Source organism: Haplochromis burtoni, unplaced genomic scaffold (genome assembly GCF_018398535.1).
Source record: "Haplochromis burtoni strain Fernald_Lab_line unplaced genomic scaffold, NCSU_Asbu1 Contig_12, whole genome shotgun sequence".
Classification (NCBI taxonomy): Eukaryota; Metazoa; Chordata; class Actinopteri; order Cichliformes; family Cichlidae; genus Haplochromis; species Haplochromis burtoni.
In genome coordinates, this window is record NW_024582373.1 from 1,409,684 (window position 1) to 1,425,530 (window position 15,847).

A 15,847-nucleotide genomic window follows, 5' to 3' on the forward strand; every position below is an offset into this window, starting at 1 on the left:
ACACGAACAGTACTGCACAAAACCCTCATAAAGAAACCCATCACAAGGTATGCAGTCACAAAAATCTCAAGTGAGAAGACAGATTGGAGTGGTTGGCTTAAAAAAATAACATCTTTATTATTGTGTAGTTGGGATGTACATTTTTTTAAAATCTTAACCCACAACACCAACTTCAAGCTAATATTGTGTTCTTTTTTTCTGTTTTGCATGTTTAATGCTCTGATGTGTTCTCCACAGAAATGAGTGAAAGCATGTGAGTGTATTTCACTGAAGGCCCGTGTGTGGAATCATCATTTACATAAAACATCAGTTTCAGCTGACACTGTACAAGCAGATACAGTACACCACATAGCTAAGGAAAGCTATTACACCAGCCAGCCCTACAAAATGAAATGGCTACTTGTTTACCATTAAAAATGAACGACCCAGTCCTTTAATCTCTTACTGAATCAGCACTTTAAAAATAGTAAGCTGTTGTCCGAGTAGGTTTGCAGCCTACAAATTGCACATTATCACTGAATACAGCTTCACATCCGATGATGATTGCACGTTACAGTTGCATATCAAAAACATGGAGCGGAAAAAAAAAAATCACAGGGTTAATACTTCAAGACACAAAACAGTAACTTTCAGTGTTAGTGCTACTGCTGCGCAAAATCAACACAATGAAACCACACTGAGTACAGTAACAGGCAGACAGGAATCTGCTGTGTGAGCCAAGCGTTTAACTCCCTGCTGTGCAAGACAATACTTTGATTCATAAATAATTTGGAACAGCGATGCCGAGGGCCCGCTGAACACTGAGGCCCGGACACTCGCAAGTTCCTCAAAAAAATATGCTTAAACAAGGGGTAACAGAGAAATGTGTGCGTGTGTATGGCGCTGGTGGAGGAGGAAGAAGGAGACACATTAACCTGCTGGTCACCAGTGTGAGGAGGTTGTGCACATTTGGAAAGGTGGAAAAAAAAGGAAGAAAAAGGAGGAAGGGGAAAGGTCCAGCTTTCAGCATCACCGGGTTCCAGCCAGCAGAGGTATCAGAGATGAGGAGGGACGGTCTGCAAGGCGTCTTCAGCCGTACGTTGGACGTTCACGTTCTGGAAGAAGGAATGCAGCAGCGTCAGTGTCCTGAGTGAATATACATCAACACAAGCCCACTTTTATCACAAGTCACCAAAACAAGGACTCTTCTTTTACTGGGGTGAAAAAAAAAAAGAGCCTTTTTTTCTCTCTGTCAGTGGATGTTAATGCTTTTGTCTGCTGCTGCTGCTGCGACTTCTTCCATCAGTTTTCCATCCACGACTTTTTGCATTTCTTTTGCCCAAGGCACCATCTGGAGAGCCCCATCACCATGACAGTCACTGGCATGAGCAGACTGCCAAGTAATTGGTGTCTGGAAGTTGGTAACTACATGTTTCTCTAAACCTCACAGCAGCACCTGAGACTAACCTAAAATGCTTGTTACTACTTTTTCTTTACTTTAAATGTGATTTTTTTTTTTAAAAATTTCCTCTTATTTTGTTTAATTTTAATCAGAGAGCCTTGTTAAGTCAGTGCAGACAGAAATCTGTGACTGGCACAGTGAGCGTTTTGTTTAGCTGTTTGCTATTCACCCCAGTGGAGTCTTTGCATATGAATGACCAGGAGAAATCTCAGTCTCCTGGTTTGCACTGCACTGAACGTTTCATGTGTACACAGAAGAAGATACGAAGGAAATTCCAGCGTTTGTTTGATCTCCCTCTGATATCAGTAAGAAACACCCAAGTCAGCTTTCCACACCCATTTTAAGTCTTTGACAATTCATTAATATCAAACAGTGAAGCAGATTCATGCCATGCTTTCTAAAATGAAGCACAAAAAGAGTGTGATAAAGATACATGATATGGAAGTGTAGTTTATTTAAAAACAGTCAACAGAAATAGCTTCCTCTTAGTTCTGATCAGTAACGTGAAAAACACTGTGAGAGTCTTCACATTGTTTCACAAGAAAAGTGTAATTTCATATTTCCAGCATTTTCATTAGACAGTGTTAGGACATCTTAACAAATTAAGCAGGAGCTTATGTGCAAGAGTTTATGTGCAAATATAGAGAAACTGCACCACTTGGCTACGTCACAAAGCGCTAACCTTAAGAGTTTCCTGACTGCTATCTACAAACATATAAAGTGATGGCACACCGTTAAAAGTTAACGTGGTTAAAAATCAGTTCAACAGACAGAATCAAATAAACAACGTGTTCACTGACTGCACTTCAGAAGGTGCTGGAGTGTCACTGTTTCACAGTCGGGAGTACAGCATCAGCTCAAAAACACCTTCATTTGATTGTTTTGTTTTTTTATTCATTCTCCAAAAATAGGAGAATGAGCTTGTCACAAGGTCCGTGACAGGATTAATAAATGAAAAATTACAAACTGGATTCCAGTCGATTACCACCATCATCACGTCTTATTATTACAAGAGAAGGAAGAACAGAAGACATGAAGAGTGGAAAGAGACTCAGTCAGGGATTTTTTTTTCCTGAAGGTACACTGTGCATCTGAAGGGTTCTGTGTGGGTAATGAAGGACTAAAGGAGGGGGGAGGGTTGGGGGTGTTGGGAGGGGAGGGTACTGCCTCACTGGTGAGATGGCACTGTTAGCAAAGCTTCCTCTGACATCCGCGACACGTCTACGTTCTGTTTGATAAAAAAAACAGACAAAAAGGAGGAGGGATCAAAACACAAGGGAGACATGAAATCCACTGGGCACACACCATGTCAACGACTTGGAATAATGCATCACGTTTAAGGTTTCAACGTTTTTTTGCCCCCACATGGATTTATTTTTCCACTTGTGTGACAGCATCAAGAAGAAATGAAAACCACTGTATGCACATATTTATGGTTTTGCCAATCTAGTGCAAAAGTTTAAAAAATAAAATAATGTAAGTGCTCAACCATAAAACACACGCAGAGCATAAAACATTCACTGTTGTAGTATTTGTTATGCAGAATTCATCGCTGTTCAGAATCAACTCCTGTTAGAAAAAATAATAATAATAAAACAGTTAAAATGGTCCACTTGGAGGACTATTTACCTAAAGGAAATGAGGGAGAATGTGAAGAGCAGTTAGTCAGTGTTTCATTAATCTGTAACCAGAGATGGGCAGTAACGTGTAATCTGATTACTTTTTTCAAGTAACGAGTAAAGGGATTACTATTGCAAAAACGGTAATTAGATTACCGTTACTTTCCCGCAAGCGCGCTGCGTTACTAAAACCGTGATTTTTTTTGCGAGAATGTCTCTTGACAATGACGTAAGCGAGTATGACGTTCGTGGCAACAGCTGTGTGCAGATCAACAGTGGATCATATATCGAGTACGGAGAGAGTATGAGCGTGCAGCGTTTAAAGCGTGGAAGTACTGACCTTATTTTGAGTTTGATTCCATAAAAAGTGACAAAAACATTAGTGTCCGTTGTGCGTGGGAAGAAAACTTCTTTTTACAGCGAAAAAAAACAAAACAAAAACCCTAAACAAGCACCGAGTGCGCTACGACGTAATGGGAAATTCACTGAGAAACTCGCGGATTCTTCAACTGACCACCGCGGCACACCTGCACCAGGGCAAACCTCCGCCTATCCTACTCCTGCTTTACAGGTGAAAATAGAGCAACAGGACTGCTGAGTCTTTGACTTTATTTATTTTCTGCTGTGTTTTACTTGCATCTATTTGAAAGACTGAGTGTAAACACAAAAAATATTTTGCAGAAAATAGGTTTAAATGTTAAACTAATTTATTCAACTCAGAGAATGGTGCAGATAATTTAATTTTTGCTTGATGCATAAAGTTAAAAGATTAAAACTAATAAAACAAGTTTTAAAAAGACACTTTTCCATTTGATTACATTTTGTATGATGGATTATGTAGAAAAAGTAGAATTGGGCTGAAAGATCTATCGCTTTATCACCTATTCAGGTTGTAAATCGTGTTTTTAAAAAGTAACTAAGTAACTAAGTAATTATTACCATTGAGATTAAGTAATCAGTAAAGTAACGGGATTACTTTTTTGGGGGAAGTAATCAGTAAGTATTTACTGATTACTTTTTTCAAATAACTTGACCAACACTGTCTGTAACCAACACAGGATCTGCCAAACGAGCCAGCTCTGCATCGATTACGAAAGCATGGAAATCAGAAAGGAGCACCACAGTGAGCGACCTTACCTGTGAGAAAGCAGGCTCTGCTGTATGTGTCTGTTTAATGTGTGCGTGTGTGTGTCATGCTACCCACCGCTGGCCTCTCTCTGTGCGTGTTCACTGCATCCACGTTTAGGCTGATGGACTCCACTTTACAGCCTAAGCGTGCAGAAAGAAGGTTTGTTTAATTAGTTTATGTGGCAGATGTATATTCAGTTTGTACATTGCACATTGGCACGACAGCGGACCTACCGTAGGCCACCGGTGTCAGCTTCAGCACCGTGTGTAGTGGGCACTTCAGATATGGAAGCTCCTCTGTATGGAAAGATGAGTTCATTAGAGCACCACCGTATAAGTACACACAGTGCTTTTCACATATTTACATTCTTTTCATAGTGGGAGCAGGTACTCGTGCATGTGCATGCTAAAGGAGTCACATGCGCACTTTTTAAAATGAATTAATAAAAGATATGATTCATCAGGTAGTAAACAAGTATTTTGTGATGAATAAAGAATGGGTCCAAATCAGTTCTCTCTGCTTTCTTTGGGGCCATCGTGGTTCAAAGAGTTGGCAGTTCGTCCTGTAACCGGAAGGTTGCCGGTTCGAGCCCCGGCTCGGACAGCCTCGGTCGTTGTGTCCTTGGGCAAGACACTTCACCTACCACCTACTGGTGATGGCCAGAGGGGCCGATGACGCGATATGGCAGCCTCGCTTCTGTCAGTCTGCCCCAGGACAGCTGTGGCTACGACTGTAGCTGCCTCCACCAGTGTGTGAATGTGAGAATGACTGAATAGTGGAATTGTAAAGCGCTTTGAGGGCCCCGAAAAGCGCTTTATAAATGCAATCCATTATTATTATTATTATTATTTTCTAGCAGATGGACTCCAACTCCATGTTCTTGGACCTGCAGTTTAGTTTGTGCCGCCTCACAACAAAGACTGCTGTCACAGGCTGCACTCATGAGAGGTTGCTAATGATATCGTGAACTATCTGGCTAACAGCAAGGTAACTTTCAAAATAACAGCGTCTGCTAGTAAACTCATCATGGATCGTTATTTTGGAGGGGTGAAAAAACCCATTAATCGCTAAATACAATATGGCAGTTTTTAATACCCCTCAAGTACAGTGTGAGTGTGAGACAGTGACACAGTGAAGAATTCTGAAGTGGAGGAATTATTGAAATAAAGGAAAAACAGAAATGAGGTCAGTCAGCCACGTACGTCTCCAACTGCTCACTTGAAAAATGAGCTTTATGCAAAACACGTCAGCGCACAAACCTCTCATCCAGCATCTTAGTTAAAAAGACTCTAACCCAACCAAGAAGGTCTGTGAGGTGCACAAAAGTTAGTCTGGCATGTGAAGCTGCGGAAGCAGCCGGGGACCGGACATGCACAATAATTCATCTATCGCTCTGCCTTCAATAGATGTGAAAATGAAACTGAGCAGATAGCTCCAGGATCTACGTGATCTACAATAAAAATGTTGTGTGTGTTTTACACTAAAATGTGTTTCCTAAAATAATTTTTCTCTTACAACTCTCAGGTTTCTTGACATTTCAGTTTGAAAACTGACCTGCTGTTTTGTCCAGAAAGTATGCCAACAGGCAGCGCAGGACAGCTTGATGACAGATGACCAGCACGTTCTCCTGCCGCTCCAGCTCCATGATGACGGGCTCCAACCGCTGCACCAGGTCCTCATAGGACTGAGTGGCACAAAACAACGGAAAAGGCAATCGTGCGAATCCCCAAAACAATATAAAAAACTGAATGTGTAAAATAAGACTTCCACTTGACATTGACACATCCTGCAGAGTAATTAATTCACAGGTGAACAGGATGACATCTGAGCAAATGGAAAATCCATACAGGCTGTGTAGACTAACATAGGCTTTAACGACATTTCCGAAAGCATGATGTCACCGCCCGACTGGGCAACCAGCTAATGCCCATATCCATCTTCCTGTTACAGATTAATGGAGAGGTAATGGAATGAACTAAAGGTGAGAAAGGACCAGCAGGCACCTCAAACCACCTGATCACATATATCTGGCACACACACACACACACACACACACAGACTAATGCTGAAGCCTTTGTTTACTGTGATTTAGTGTTAAGCCGATACTGTCTGAGAAGCTGAAGCTCATTAGCACAGAGTAGGCTGCCAGAAGCCATTAAGATAAAATTAGATCATGTTTGTGGTTATCAGAAAGAAAAAGAGCACTTCATTATGCCCACAAAGGAAAATCCTGTCTGCATTAGCAATGTTCCACATGTTAAAAAATAACCACTGACCTCTCCTTTTGGATAGCGATAGCGATATTTGTCCTGGTCTCTTAGTGCAAACTCCAGAGGGTAGTTTTTTTGGATCTCCTCATACATCAACTCCTCACACACACCCTAAAATGCACATACGGGTTCAACTTCAACACAGAAGCACAAAGAGGTAGTCAACAGTGATGTGCAGAAGCCAAGAGAGCACCACCTACAGCATCAATCTCATTCAGGACCTTCCACTGTTCATAGGGCACATTGAGGGCTTCGGCTGTCTGGATGGTTCTCTTCATCTGACTAGTCCATACCTTGAGGTCGCTAATGTTTTGCTCCTGGATGAAGTGGCTCAGCTTCTTAGCAAACTGGAGAAAGAAAAACAAAACCTTTATTTATTTTCACAATAGCTCATGCAGTCAGGAGGAAGACAGGTAAGGGTTTAGAAGACATTTTTTCTTTGATTGTAAAGTTTCGTTGTACCTCCTTCCCTCTAATCGTCAGACCCGAGTCTCCTCCGATACGACCCTTGACGTTTAGCTCGCTCTCCCCATGGCGGCACAGGTAGATGGAGCGGGGTGTGATGTGGATGTTCATGAGGTAGTAGACAATCCGGCTCTGGATGTGGTCTAACACTCTATTGACCAAGTACCGCTGACCAACGTCCATGATTTTAATGTAGGACAGATCTCTGAGGGGAGAACACAGATAAAATACAATAAGAAAATGTGTTTTTTAAGCCGGTTACTCCCATAGTTTTGCAATGGGGACACACACACCATCACCAGGTTCCACCTCACCTGTCCAGTACCTCATCCAGTGTCTCGTACGAGTTTTCATAGCACTTAATCCGCTTCATGAAATCTTCCACTGCTTCTTCTGTGTTGCAGTTGGTGTAGTCCGGGCTATCCAGTTTCACTTGCTAAAGTAGAGCAACAGCAGAGGAGTGAGCCCTGCATCTTCTAACGAGTCAAAACAGTGCCAACAAACACAGACACTCACCACTATGTTCTCCTGTATGACATCTGGGTCTTCACACACAGACTCCACAAAGAACACCTGAAGGAAGACAGAAGACAGAGTCAGTGTGACCGCCAGCAAAACCCGAACCCTCACTTTGAGCCCGCCAGGTTACCTTAAAGCCATTCTGCTCCGCAAACTCCAGGATGGTCTCCCTTCTTTCTCGGGTAGTGTTTGTTGCATCGAACACCTGTAGTAACACACACATTATATGAGCTTTTTTAGCACTGCACCCCGTATCTGAGCTGAAGAAAATATCTCAGCCTGTGTGATAATTAACACATGACCCACCGCAACCTGGCCTCCGTCTTCTGTGAGGTACTCCCGCACATCGTTCAATGCCGCTGAAGCACACTTTCTGTGAAAATCACAGACAATCGGCCATAAAATGTTACATAATTAGTGATTAAATAACTTGTTAAGGTAGCATGATGCCAAAAGCACCCTTACCTTCTGATCTTTAACCCCTCCTCGTTGTCCGGACGGAAGAACTCAAAGGACTTGTAGATCTTTACAAACTCTCTTCTGTACTGTCCAACATTAAACTCTAAAGAGAAAAAAAATGGAGGCAAAAGCTATTTATTTTAATTGCACTCAAAACACTCTCACTGGTGCTTATGCTCTTGTGCATAATTTTACTAAAATCTGACACACTCTGTTCAACTCTATGGCACATGTACCTCTGGTGGGCACTCCGATCCAGTTGAGATAGCGGGTCAGCTTCTTGGAGATGTAGGTCTTCCCTCTGGCAGGTAGGCCCACGGTAACAATGAGTGTGGGACAGTTGGTCATACATACTGAAATGAAAGAGATCAAGGAAGCTTCAGTCCGCAGCTGATCCCTTACAATACGAAAGTCAAATTTAAAAACACACAGTTACTCAATCAAGACTGTCAACAACCAGGTTTGGGGATAGATTAGGAGACTGGCTCCAAAATGCTATCTTTCATATTACACAATTTATAAAGATATAATTTGAACGTTAGATTGGCATTATCAGAATGTGTGCGCCTGCGTGGTGCTGATATCGTTCATCTTGATAAAGTCTCACCACCCTGACAACGTGGAGTGATAGACAGAAGTATAACAGAGGTCACAGTTGCTGCAAGATGTGTCGGGGGTCTTGTGAAACGGCACTTTTACTGCAACAGACATCTGGAGAAAGCCAGCACACTGAGCCACTGCGTACACAGGTGACTGGGCCAGAGAGCAGCCAACCACTGGCCACATGCTCATTATTTTAAACTCCGCTCATTCCAATAATCCTCTCCGAGTCAGGCCACAGTGAGGAGACCCTGACCGTGCTGCGGCGCGCTGGTAAAACTCAGCAGCACAGCCACACGGCGAATGAGCCGCATGACTGCGGGGATACAATTCATGTTTACAACCGGCGGTCGACACAGAGGGTCATCCCTCGGACCAGTCATTTCTCCTCGATACGAGCAGCCTTCATGTGCGGCGAGCATCATGTGAGTCCTTACATAAGCGTGCGAACCAGATGGCTGCTGCAGCAGAGAGACGTCTGACCTCTGTGAACTGTACTCCCCGCGGTAACGGCAGCTACTGCCACACAGATATTAATGCATACTGACCCAGCGCTCATTATTCACGGCGGACTGGAAGCCTCTACACACGCGCTCACGCGCACGCGGAAGAGAAAAAAGGGTTCCGGAGAAACTGTGAAGCACAACCATTGATACTCATATGACCACAAACGTTATATATTCAAGCTAACTGTTGTCGCCACGTCATACGCACCCTTCCTTTGACAAATGTGTTTTTCAGGAAGGCCGTTTTTATACGGCATCCAAATCTTCTTCAGGGGGTTTTGCGTGAGCTCCCGCGGATTTGTCGCTGCTTTGTCCTCCATTCCGTCTTGCGGTGAGGTGGAGGTTGCCGCGGCGGCAGCAGGAACACGGGGCTTCTTCCCGTGATGCTGCTCTGAAGTCGACCGGTGCTTCATCCGCGTTGGTGTGGCGGGATGGAGACGGCACGAGCGTTCTTTTCTCTCTTTCTCTGTGCCACTTGTCACGTGACCTGATCTGCCGATACCAACAACCGGCAGTTGGACGTAATGATCACAGCACAGGCGCAAAACAACTTTGTGATTAAACGTAAGTTTTATATGTTTTGCGCAACCACAAAACACAATCGTTGCATAATTACACCGATTACCCCATAACAATTAATTACGGGGACAGTATTGCTGATATCAATATTGTTAACCTATAAAAGCAGCGTATTTAACAGGGAGCAGGGTGTCATGATTTATGACATGCATCACGATCAGTTTGCAAATTATGAACACGCTTTAATGACAATTAAATCACTGTGACGTTTACTCTCCACAATGACACACCTTTCAGCTTCTCGTGTATTTTGAAACTCCAAAACGCTTTGAGTCAACTTCTGTTGTTTCACTGTGCTATAGGCGAGAAATAAAATGTATGTGACAGTGAACACAAAAAGGTTCAGGGACTTTTATAGTGCAGTATTTGAGGTCTATTTTTTCATTTCCACAAAATAAATAAATAAATAGATAAATAAATCAGTGCGCTACATACTGAACCTAGAGGATAGAAACTAGTGTAAATCCTACTGCCCTAGTTTCAATCCAGCACCAATAGCAGCATTGACATTTGCATTGTCCCACCTCTAAATAACAGTTTTAAGCTCAAAAATATTTCTGGCTGGTCTTGATTCTAATGGTCCTCTTATAATGGTCCTCAGCAGCATCTCATTGGCTTAAAGTGCTCACAGTGACATTGGGTCACTGTTGTACCAACCAACCTCTCCTAAGCTTTACATAACGAAGGGCTGCTTTGACATTCTGCCATAAATCATTTTGATACAGTTTTGAATTCATTGTTTTTTCATTAATTGCAAGGCACAGAGGCACAGAGACAGCAAAGGAGTTTCAAAACACGATTTCCACCACTGTGCTTCACAGTTGGTACTGAAGTTTGGCATCTGCCTTGCTCCACAACTTCAGCTTTCTTGTCATCATTTTTGTTGTCCACAGCATGTCCCAAAAGCAGTGCGTAACATCAGCGGAGGGAAAACTTAGACTTTGTTTCTATTGGTTTCTTTCATAGCATGCTTTCTCCAATACTCATTAATTAATACATTTATTAATAAGTGATAATTATACTTTCAGTAACAGGCCTTGTATGATGCTATGGTTAGTTTATTTTATTAAATTTCCTATATCGCCATCTGGATGAGGCCAAAGCGCATGCTCGGCTCCTATTTATTGACTTTTCTTCAGCTTTTAATACTATCCAGCCACATCTCTTAGCTTATAAACTTCTTAACCCGTTTAAACTGGATTTTAATCTTGTTGGTGGGATTTTAGACTTTTGGACTTGTTGTGGATGAGTCTGCTTCTTGGTGTGATCAGTCATTCTTAAAGATCAGCAGCTTGAAAAGTAAGGACATGGTAATTGACTTCAGGAAGCCATCCCCCCATCCTGCACCAACAGTAGTACATGGTGCAGCAACTGAACTGGTGGATAGTTTTAAGTAATTAGGGGTTGTTCTTGATAAGGTTCTGTCCTTTGAGTCACATTTTGATGCTACAGTGAAAAAGGTCCAATAACGATCGTACTTTTTAAGGAGATTCTGAAATGATGACCCTTTTTTATAAAAGTTTTATTGGATGTATTTTAATGTTTTGTATCATTGCTTGGCATGGTAATTTGTCTTTGACCAATAAGACCAGACTTAGTAACCTTAGTAACCAAGAGACATAGAGTGCCTTTTATACCTGCTGCTATTGTGATGATTAATAACACTAAACCATAAGCATTGTTGCCATCACTACTGGACATTGAACTTTGTTGATGATAACATTTGGGCTGTTCTCTCTGGGCTGTTTTGAGTGTGTGTGTGTTGTTTCATGTGTGGACATACTGCAAATCAATTTCCCACTGGGGACAATAAGGTTACCATTGAACACTGTATACTACCTTTTCTCTAAACTATATACTTTGTTGCCTATTTCAGGAGTACATGCGATGCCCCCAGTGTAAACTTTGCAGGACACTCACTCCTCAAGAGTGGATCACCAGCTATCGATCCTACGTGCTGCACAATAATATTCAATACTTAGTATTCACTGTTATATTCACATAGATCATCGCGATGATGTTGTTTATTATGTTGCTCTCTTTTTTTTTGCTTGTTTTCTCTTTTTTCTTTCTCAACAGGTGATCCAGGTGATTGATATATGTATTTTTTTTGTCTTTTTGTTTTGTTGTTTTTTTTTTTTGCCCTTTATCACCGTTCCTCTTCCCTGCTGTTTTTCTTTCCCTACCTCTCTTTCTTTCTCCCTTTTCTTTGCCTTTAGACAATAATTCTGATGCAAAAGAACCAAACGGGACAGAGGGAAGAAAAAAAAAAAGAGTGGATCACCAGTCTTGAATTTTCTCTAGTTGTATAGTTTGCCTTATTGTGGACTAATCAATGCCCAGGTCTTTATAAAAGCTTAATAACAATTTGACAAAGATCCTGTAAAAGCTATCACAACAGAAGCATGCTTTACACAACTAGTATTTCTTGAGAAGAGCAGACCTTGTCAGCACAAATTTTGTTTGCTTGTATTTAAATGGAGAGCAGCCTAACTCACATTTCCAGGTTTACATCCTTAACTGGAATGCTTGAATCCAAGGTAGCTTTTGGAAAAGTCATACCCCAGAGGTCCGGGTTACATGGTGAGTGCGTTCATAAAGGTCAAGTGATCACGTGTTGTTTATTTACTCTAGTTGGGTTTATAAATGAGATTTAGATGAAGGTCAGAACCCATTTTATAAGCAATTAATGCTGAAAAGACTAATTACAAATGCTTACTTTTAGCTGAAAGGTCATAAACCGATGTATAATGCTTAAAACAAACAATAAGAAAAACGTATGTATGATGATTAGGAGACTCAACAATATGTGTTATCACATAAAACCATATCATGTTTGTATTTCAAATGCACTCAGCGGAGTACTGATAAACAACACATTTCCTAGACATCAGATATGTAAAAGTCATGCTGTCTTCCTTTCTTTCTTCTTCTTCTTCTTTTAAGGTTTTGAACTTCTACATAAACTCACTAATGAAAACCTAAAAGTTCTACTTTAAATGGACCTCAATAGCCCTTTGTAGCCAAATAGGTGCTTTCACTTTTATCCATTCCTCTCATCACTGTCCAACCTGGCAACCACATTTTCAGCATAGTTCTTTCCACCTTTAACCTTTGACCTGATTCACAGAAGTCTAGTCAGCAGGAAAAACACTTTGTGTGTGTCTTTAGGAAAGACGTTTTCGTTTTAATTGAGTACAGGGGTTTGGTGTTTCCCAATTCAAATGTATGTGTCTGTAAAATGTAATAAAATAACAGTAAATAGTCCTGAAGCAGCAACTAACCAGGAGTAGCCAAGTAGCCAACTAGCCAAGAGATAGCCATGACTAGTTGCTGCTCCTGACTCCTCCTGACTCTTGAAAGTGTGGAGCAACAAGATGACACTGTGTATTATGTGGGATTATACACCACAGCACTGCTTTGAGTTTCGACTCATTAGTCATAGTCAGAGTCCACTTATTCTATTTTCATACTCACAAACAGACCTGTCCAAAAACCATAGTTTTTGCACTACATCAAACGTAAAGTGAAAACTATCTGCTTTTCTTTCACATTTTATATGGCAAACAACTTTTTTCCCCACATGCTCACACACTTCACTCCACTCCCTGACAATGTCCATGAGATGGCAGTATTGCACTCCATCTGTCCTCATCTGTAAGTCTGCAGTCTATCAGTATATTAAACTTTGCTACTGGAATCAAACTCACCAGCCTGAAAACACATCTCACTGGTGACTAATTTTTGCAAGTCCAATTTTGTCATATATGCACAATAATATGTTAGGTCATGTGCTCTTCATCTCAGGTGAACAGAGTAAAGCAGTTGGGGGAGTGCAAAACCCCTGCAGTGGACACAGAACTTAGCACACCACACAGGCACTAAACATAAAAACTAAACACAGAAAGCTTCACAAAGGCAGAACGTATGCAGACCTGATCAGACCTGTATAAAAAGTTTACATCACTGCACTGGTGTACCTAATATGTTTTTCAAAGCTCTTTACACTCTTATGTGTGGGTAGTCACTAATTACATTTACTCATTTAAATATACCTGAGTACTTTGGAAAAAAATTCTTTTAGGAGTAGCTTTACTGCACTGTGCTTTTTAATTTTACTTGAGTAATATTATTATGAAGCTTTGCTACTCTTACTTGAGAAACATTTCTCGCTACTCTACTCAGTGTAACTTCACTGCATGAATAATAAACACATTTTAATCAAAAATGCATGAGACACTGACACAAACCTACAGTTTATGTCAAGTCGTTGTTGTTGTTTTGATTTTCAGTCTTTCAAATACCAACATTTGCACTAAACTTTATATTTGTGTCTGTTTGATTATCTCATTTTTAAACATTAAATCAGATGTTATGATCAGTTACACAGTACTAAAGTAGCATTTCTTCTAAACTAAATTCTTTTTTACTGTTACTCGAGTAATTTCTTGAACGGCTACTTTTACTTTTACTTGAGTAAAACTATGTTGAGGTAGTGCTACTATTACTCGAGTACAATTTTTTTGGCTACCCTACCCACCTCTCGTTATAGTTATACTATTTTGGAGCACAGAGTCGATCGTGATGGGGTAGCAACAGGGCCCTTGACCTAAATATGCTCTGATGGAGGTTTTCTAATTAAATAGGCCCTACACGCTCAAATTCCCTGTCTGCTAGTAGACTATAATATATGTCAGGTTCATCAGGTCCACGAAGAAATGGCACAGTAACTCGTGATTTATTTTTATATTTTCAGCTATCAAATAAACATGCTGCAGTGCAAAAAGTTTTGACAGAAACCGCAAAACTGCGTAAAAGTCAGCTAGAGAACATCAGATGAAGGATATTTGCATAAAGTTGTACACGGCCTACGAGAAATCAGCCACTGACAATCCTCCACTGACACTCCTGCTTGGCAGGAGGTTCTCGCACATTTTTCAGTGTCGTCTTAAAAAGCTCCACTGGAGAACATGAACAGGAAACGGAGCTGAGCCGGGCTCCTCCTCCTCCTCCCAGCAGCTGTCAGGCTCTGATTGCAGCTAACCGCCTGTAGCCTGTAACATACTGGACAAGTCATTTCCTAACATAGTAGTGGACATTAACATTACACTTGGTAGTAAAGTCGGCATTGGCCGTACAGGGAGTGTGAGGGAGCCCGAAGCTTATTACGATCGAGGATGAAGCAGACACGAGCGTCAGGCTGCGGTTACATCGCAGCGGCATCTGATCAGTCACAACAAACAGCCATAAAACGCAAACCATCAGCCTCTCCAGCAGCACTACAGGAATCAGTGTAGGACCATGACAGCAATCACAGCCCGGTGATGGCACACACCAATAACCTGGAAGATGTGTCGCACGCACGCGCCCAAATCGTAACATTGTCGTTTTGTTATTTTTAAAAAAAATCTATTTTATTCTAGCAGCAGCTCTAAAACACCCGCCCGGCAGTAGCTGTGAAGCTGCTGCTGTTCCAAATAAGTCTGCCAACTATTTAAGAGAAAAACCCAGAGACTGTCGCCAGCTGCCGTTATGTAGGGTAAAGGTGAAAGCGCCAGCACACCAACAGGCATCGACTCTTGTTTACGTCTTTAAGGGCTGCCCCTCGCCGTCCTACGCGGTCTGTCTGTTAAAGGAGAACAATTCAAAGTGCTGAACGAACGGATCCGAGGAGCGCGGAAATCGACGCCTCTTACCCGCTCTGTCCTGGTTCTGCGAGAGCTTGGACCTGCTGGAGCAGCCTCTCATCATGGGCGTCCGTCTGATGGAGCGCAGTGCCTGGCGGTGTGTACGTGCGTCCAACAGCAGCCAGCGCCACTGATGCTCACTGTACACACCCCCGATGTGCGTGCGCGCGTGTACGTATGCGGGAACCTGGAGTCAGGAGGACGGCTTTCGACAAAAATGGGTATAATGAAAGAGCGGCCTACCTGCCTTATGACCCTCCTACACCCCACCCACGTTTAGACTGTCCGGAACGTCTTTACCAGCCCAACCCTTACAGGCAGAGCAAAAGAAGAAGGACTGGATTGGCAGCCAACTTTGACAGGGATGTGATATTTCATTCAAAAACAAACAACACAAAACAAAACAAAAATACCTGCACAGCATAAACTCAAACCTATATATATCATGAACCGGTTTGGGAAATATCCATAAACGCGCTGTAGCCTACGTTGGTTTTGTTTGCAGGTCTTCAGTGGGATCATGGTTTAAAGCCAGTCTCGCGACCAGGCGATGACCTTTTTTTTTTTTATTAA

At 41.9% G+C, this 15,847-nt stretch overlaps 1 protein-coding gene across 4 annotated transcripts; it reads right to left on the minus strand.

Moving 5' to 3' along the window:
- Window positions 1-92: 92 nt before the first annotated feature.
- Window positions 93-15,534, minus strand: pfkfb4a (6-phosphofructo-2-kinase/fructose-2,6-biphosphatase 4a). Of its 4 annotated transcripts, none has more exons than XM_005915360.3 (14): window positions 15,284-15,533; window positions 8,139-8,255; window positions 7,909-8,005; window positions 7,750-7,816; window positions 7,574-7,648; window positions 7,441-7,497; window positions 7,239-7,360; window positions 6,922-7,129; window positions 6,660-6,806; window positions 6,466-6,570; window positions 5,744-5,873; window positions 4,423-4,485; window positions 4,265-4,329; window positions 93-1,094 (listed from the first exon to the last, which is right to left on the minus strand). In XM_005915360.3, the coding sequence occupies exons 1-14, from the start codon at window positions 15,336-15,338 to the stop codon at window positions 1,035-1,037; spliced, it is 1,368 nt and encodes a 455-aa protein (XP_005915422.1). In that variant the 5' UTR covers window positions 15,339-15,533; the 3' UTR covers window positions 93-1,034. The 4 variants fall into 4 exon arrangements, with proteins under 4 accessions (XP_005915422.1, XP_005915420.1, XP_005915421.1 ...); XM_005915358.3 differs by lacking the exon at window positions 15,284-15,533 and adding an exon at window positions 9,217-11,614; XM_005915359.3 differs by lacking the exon at window positions 93-1,094 and adding an exon at window positions 1,872-2,669 and having other exon boundaries at window positions 15,284-15,534.
- Between the last annotated feature and the right edge of the window lie 313 nt (window positions 15,535-15,847).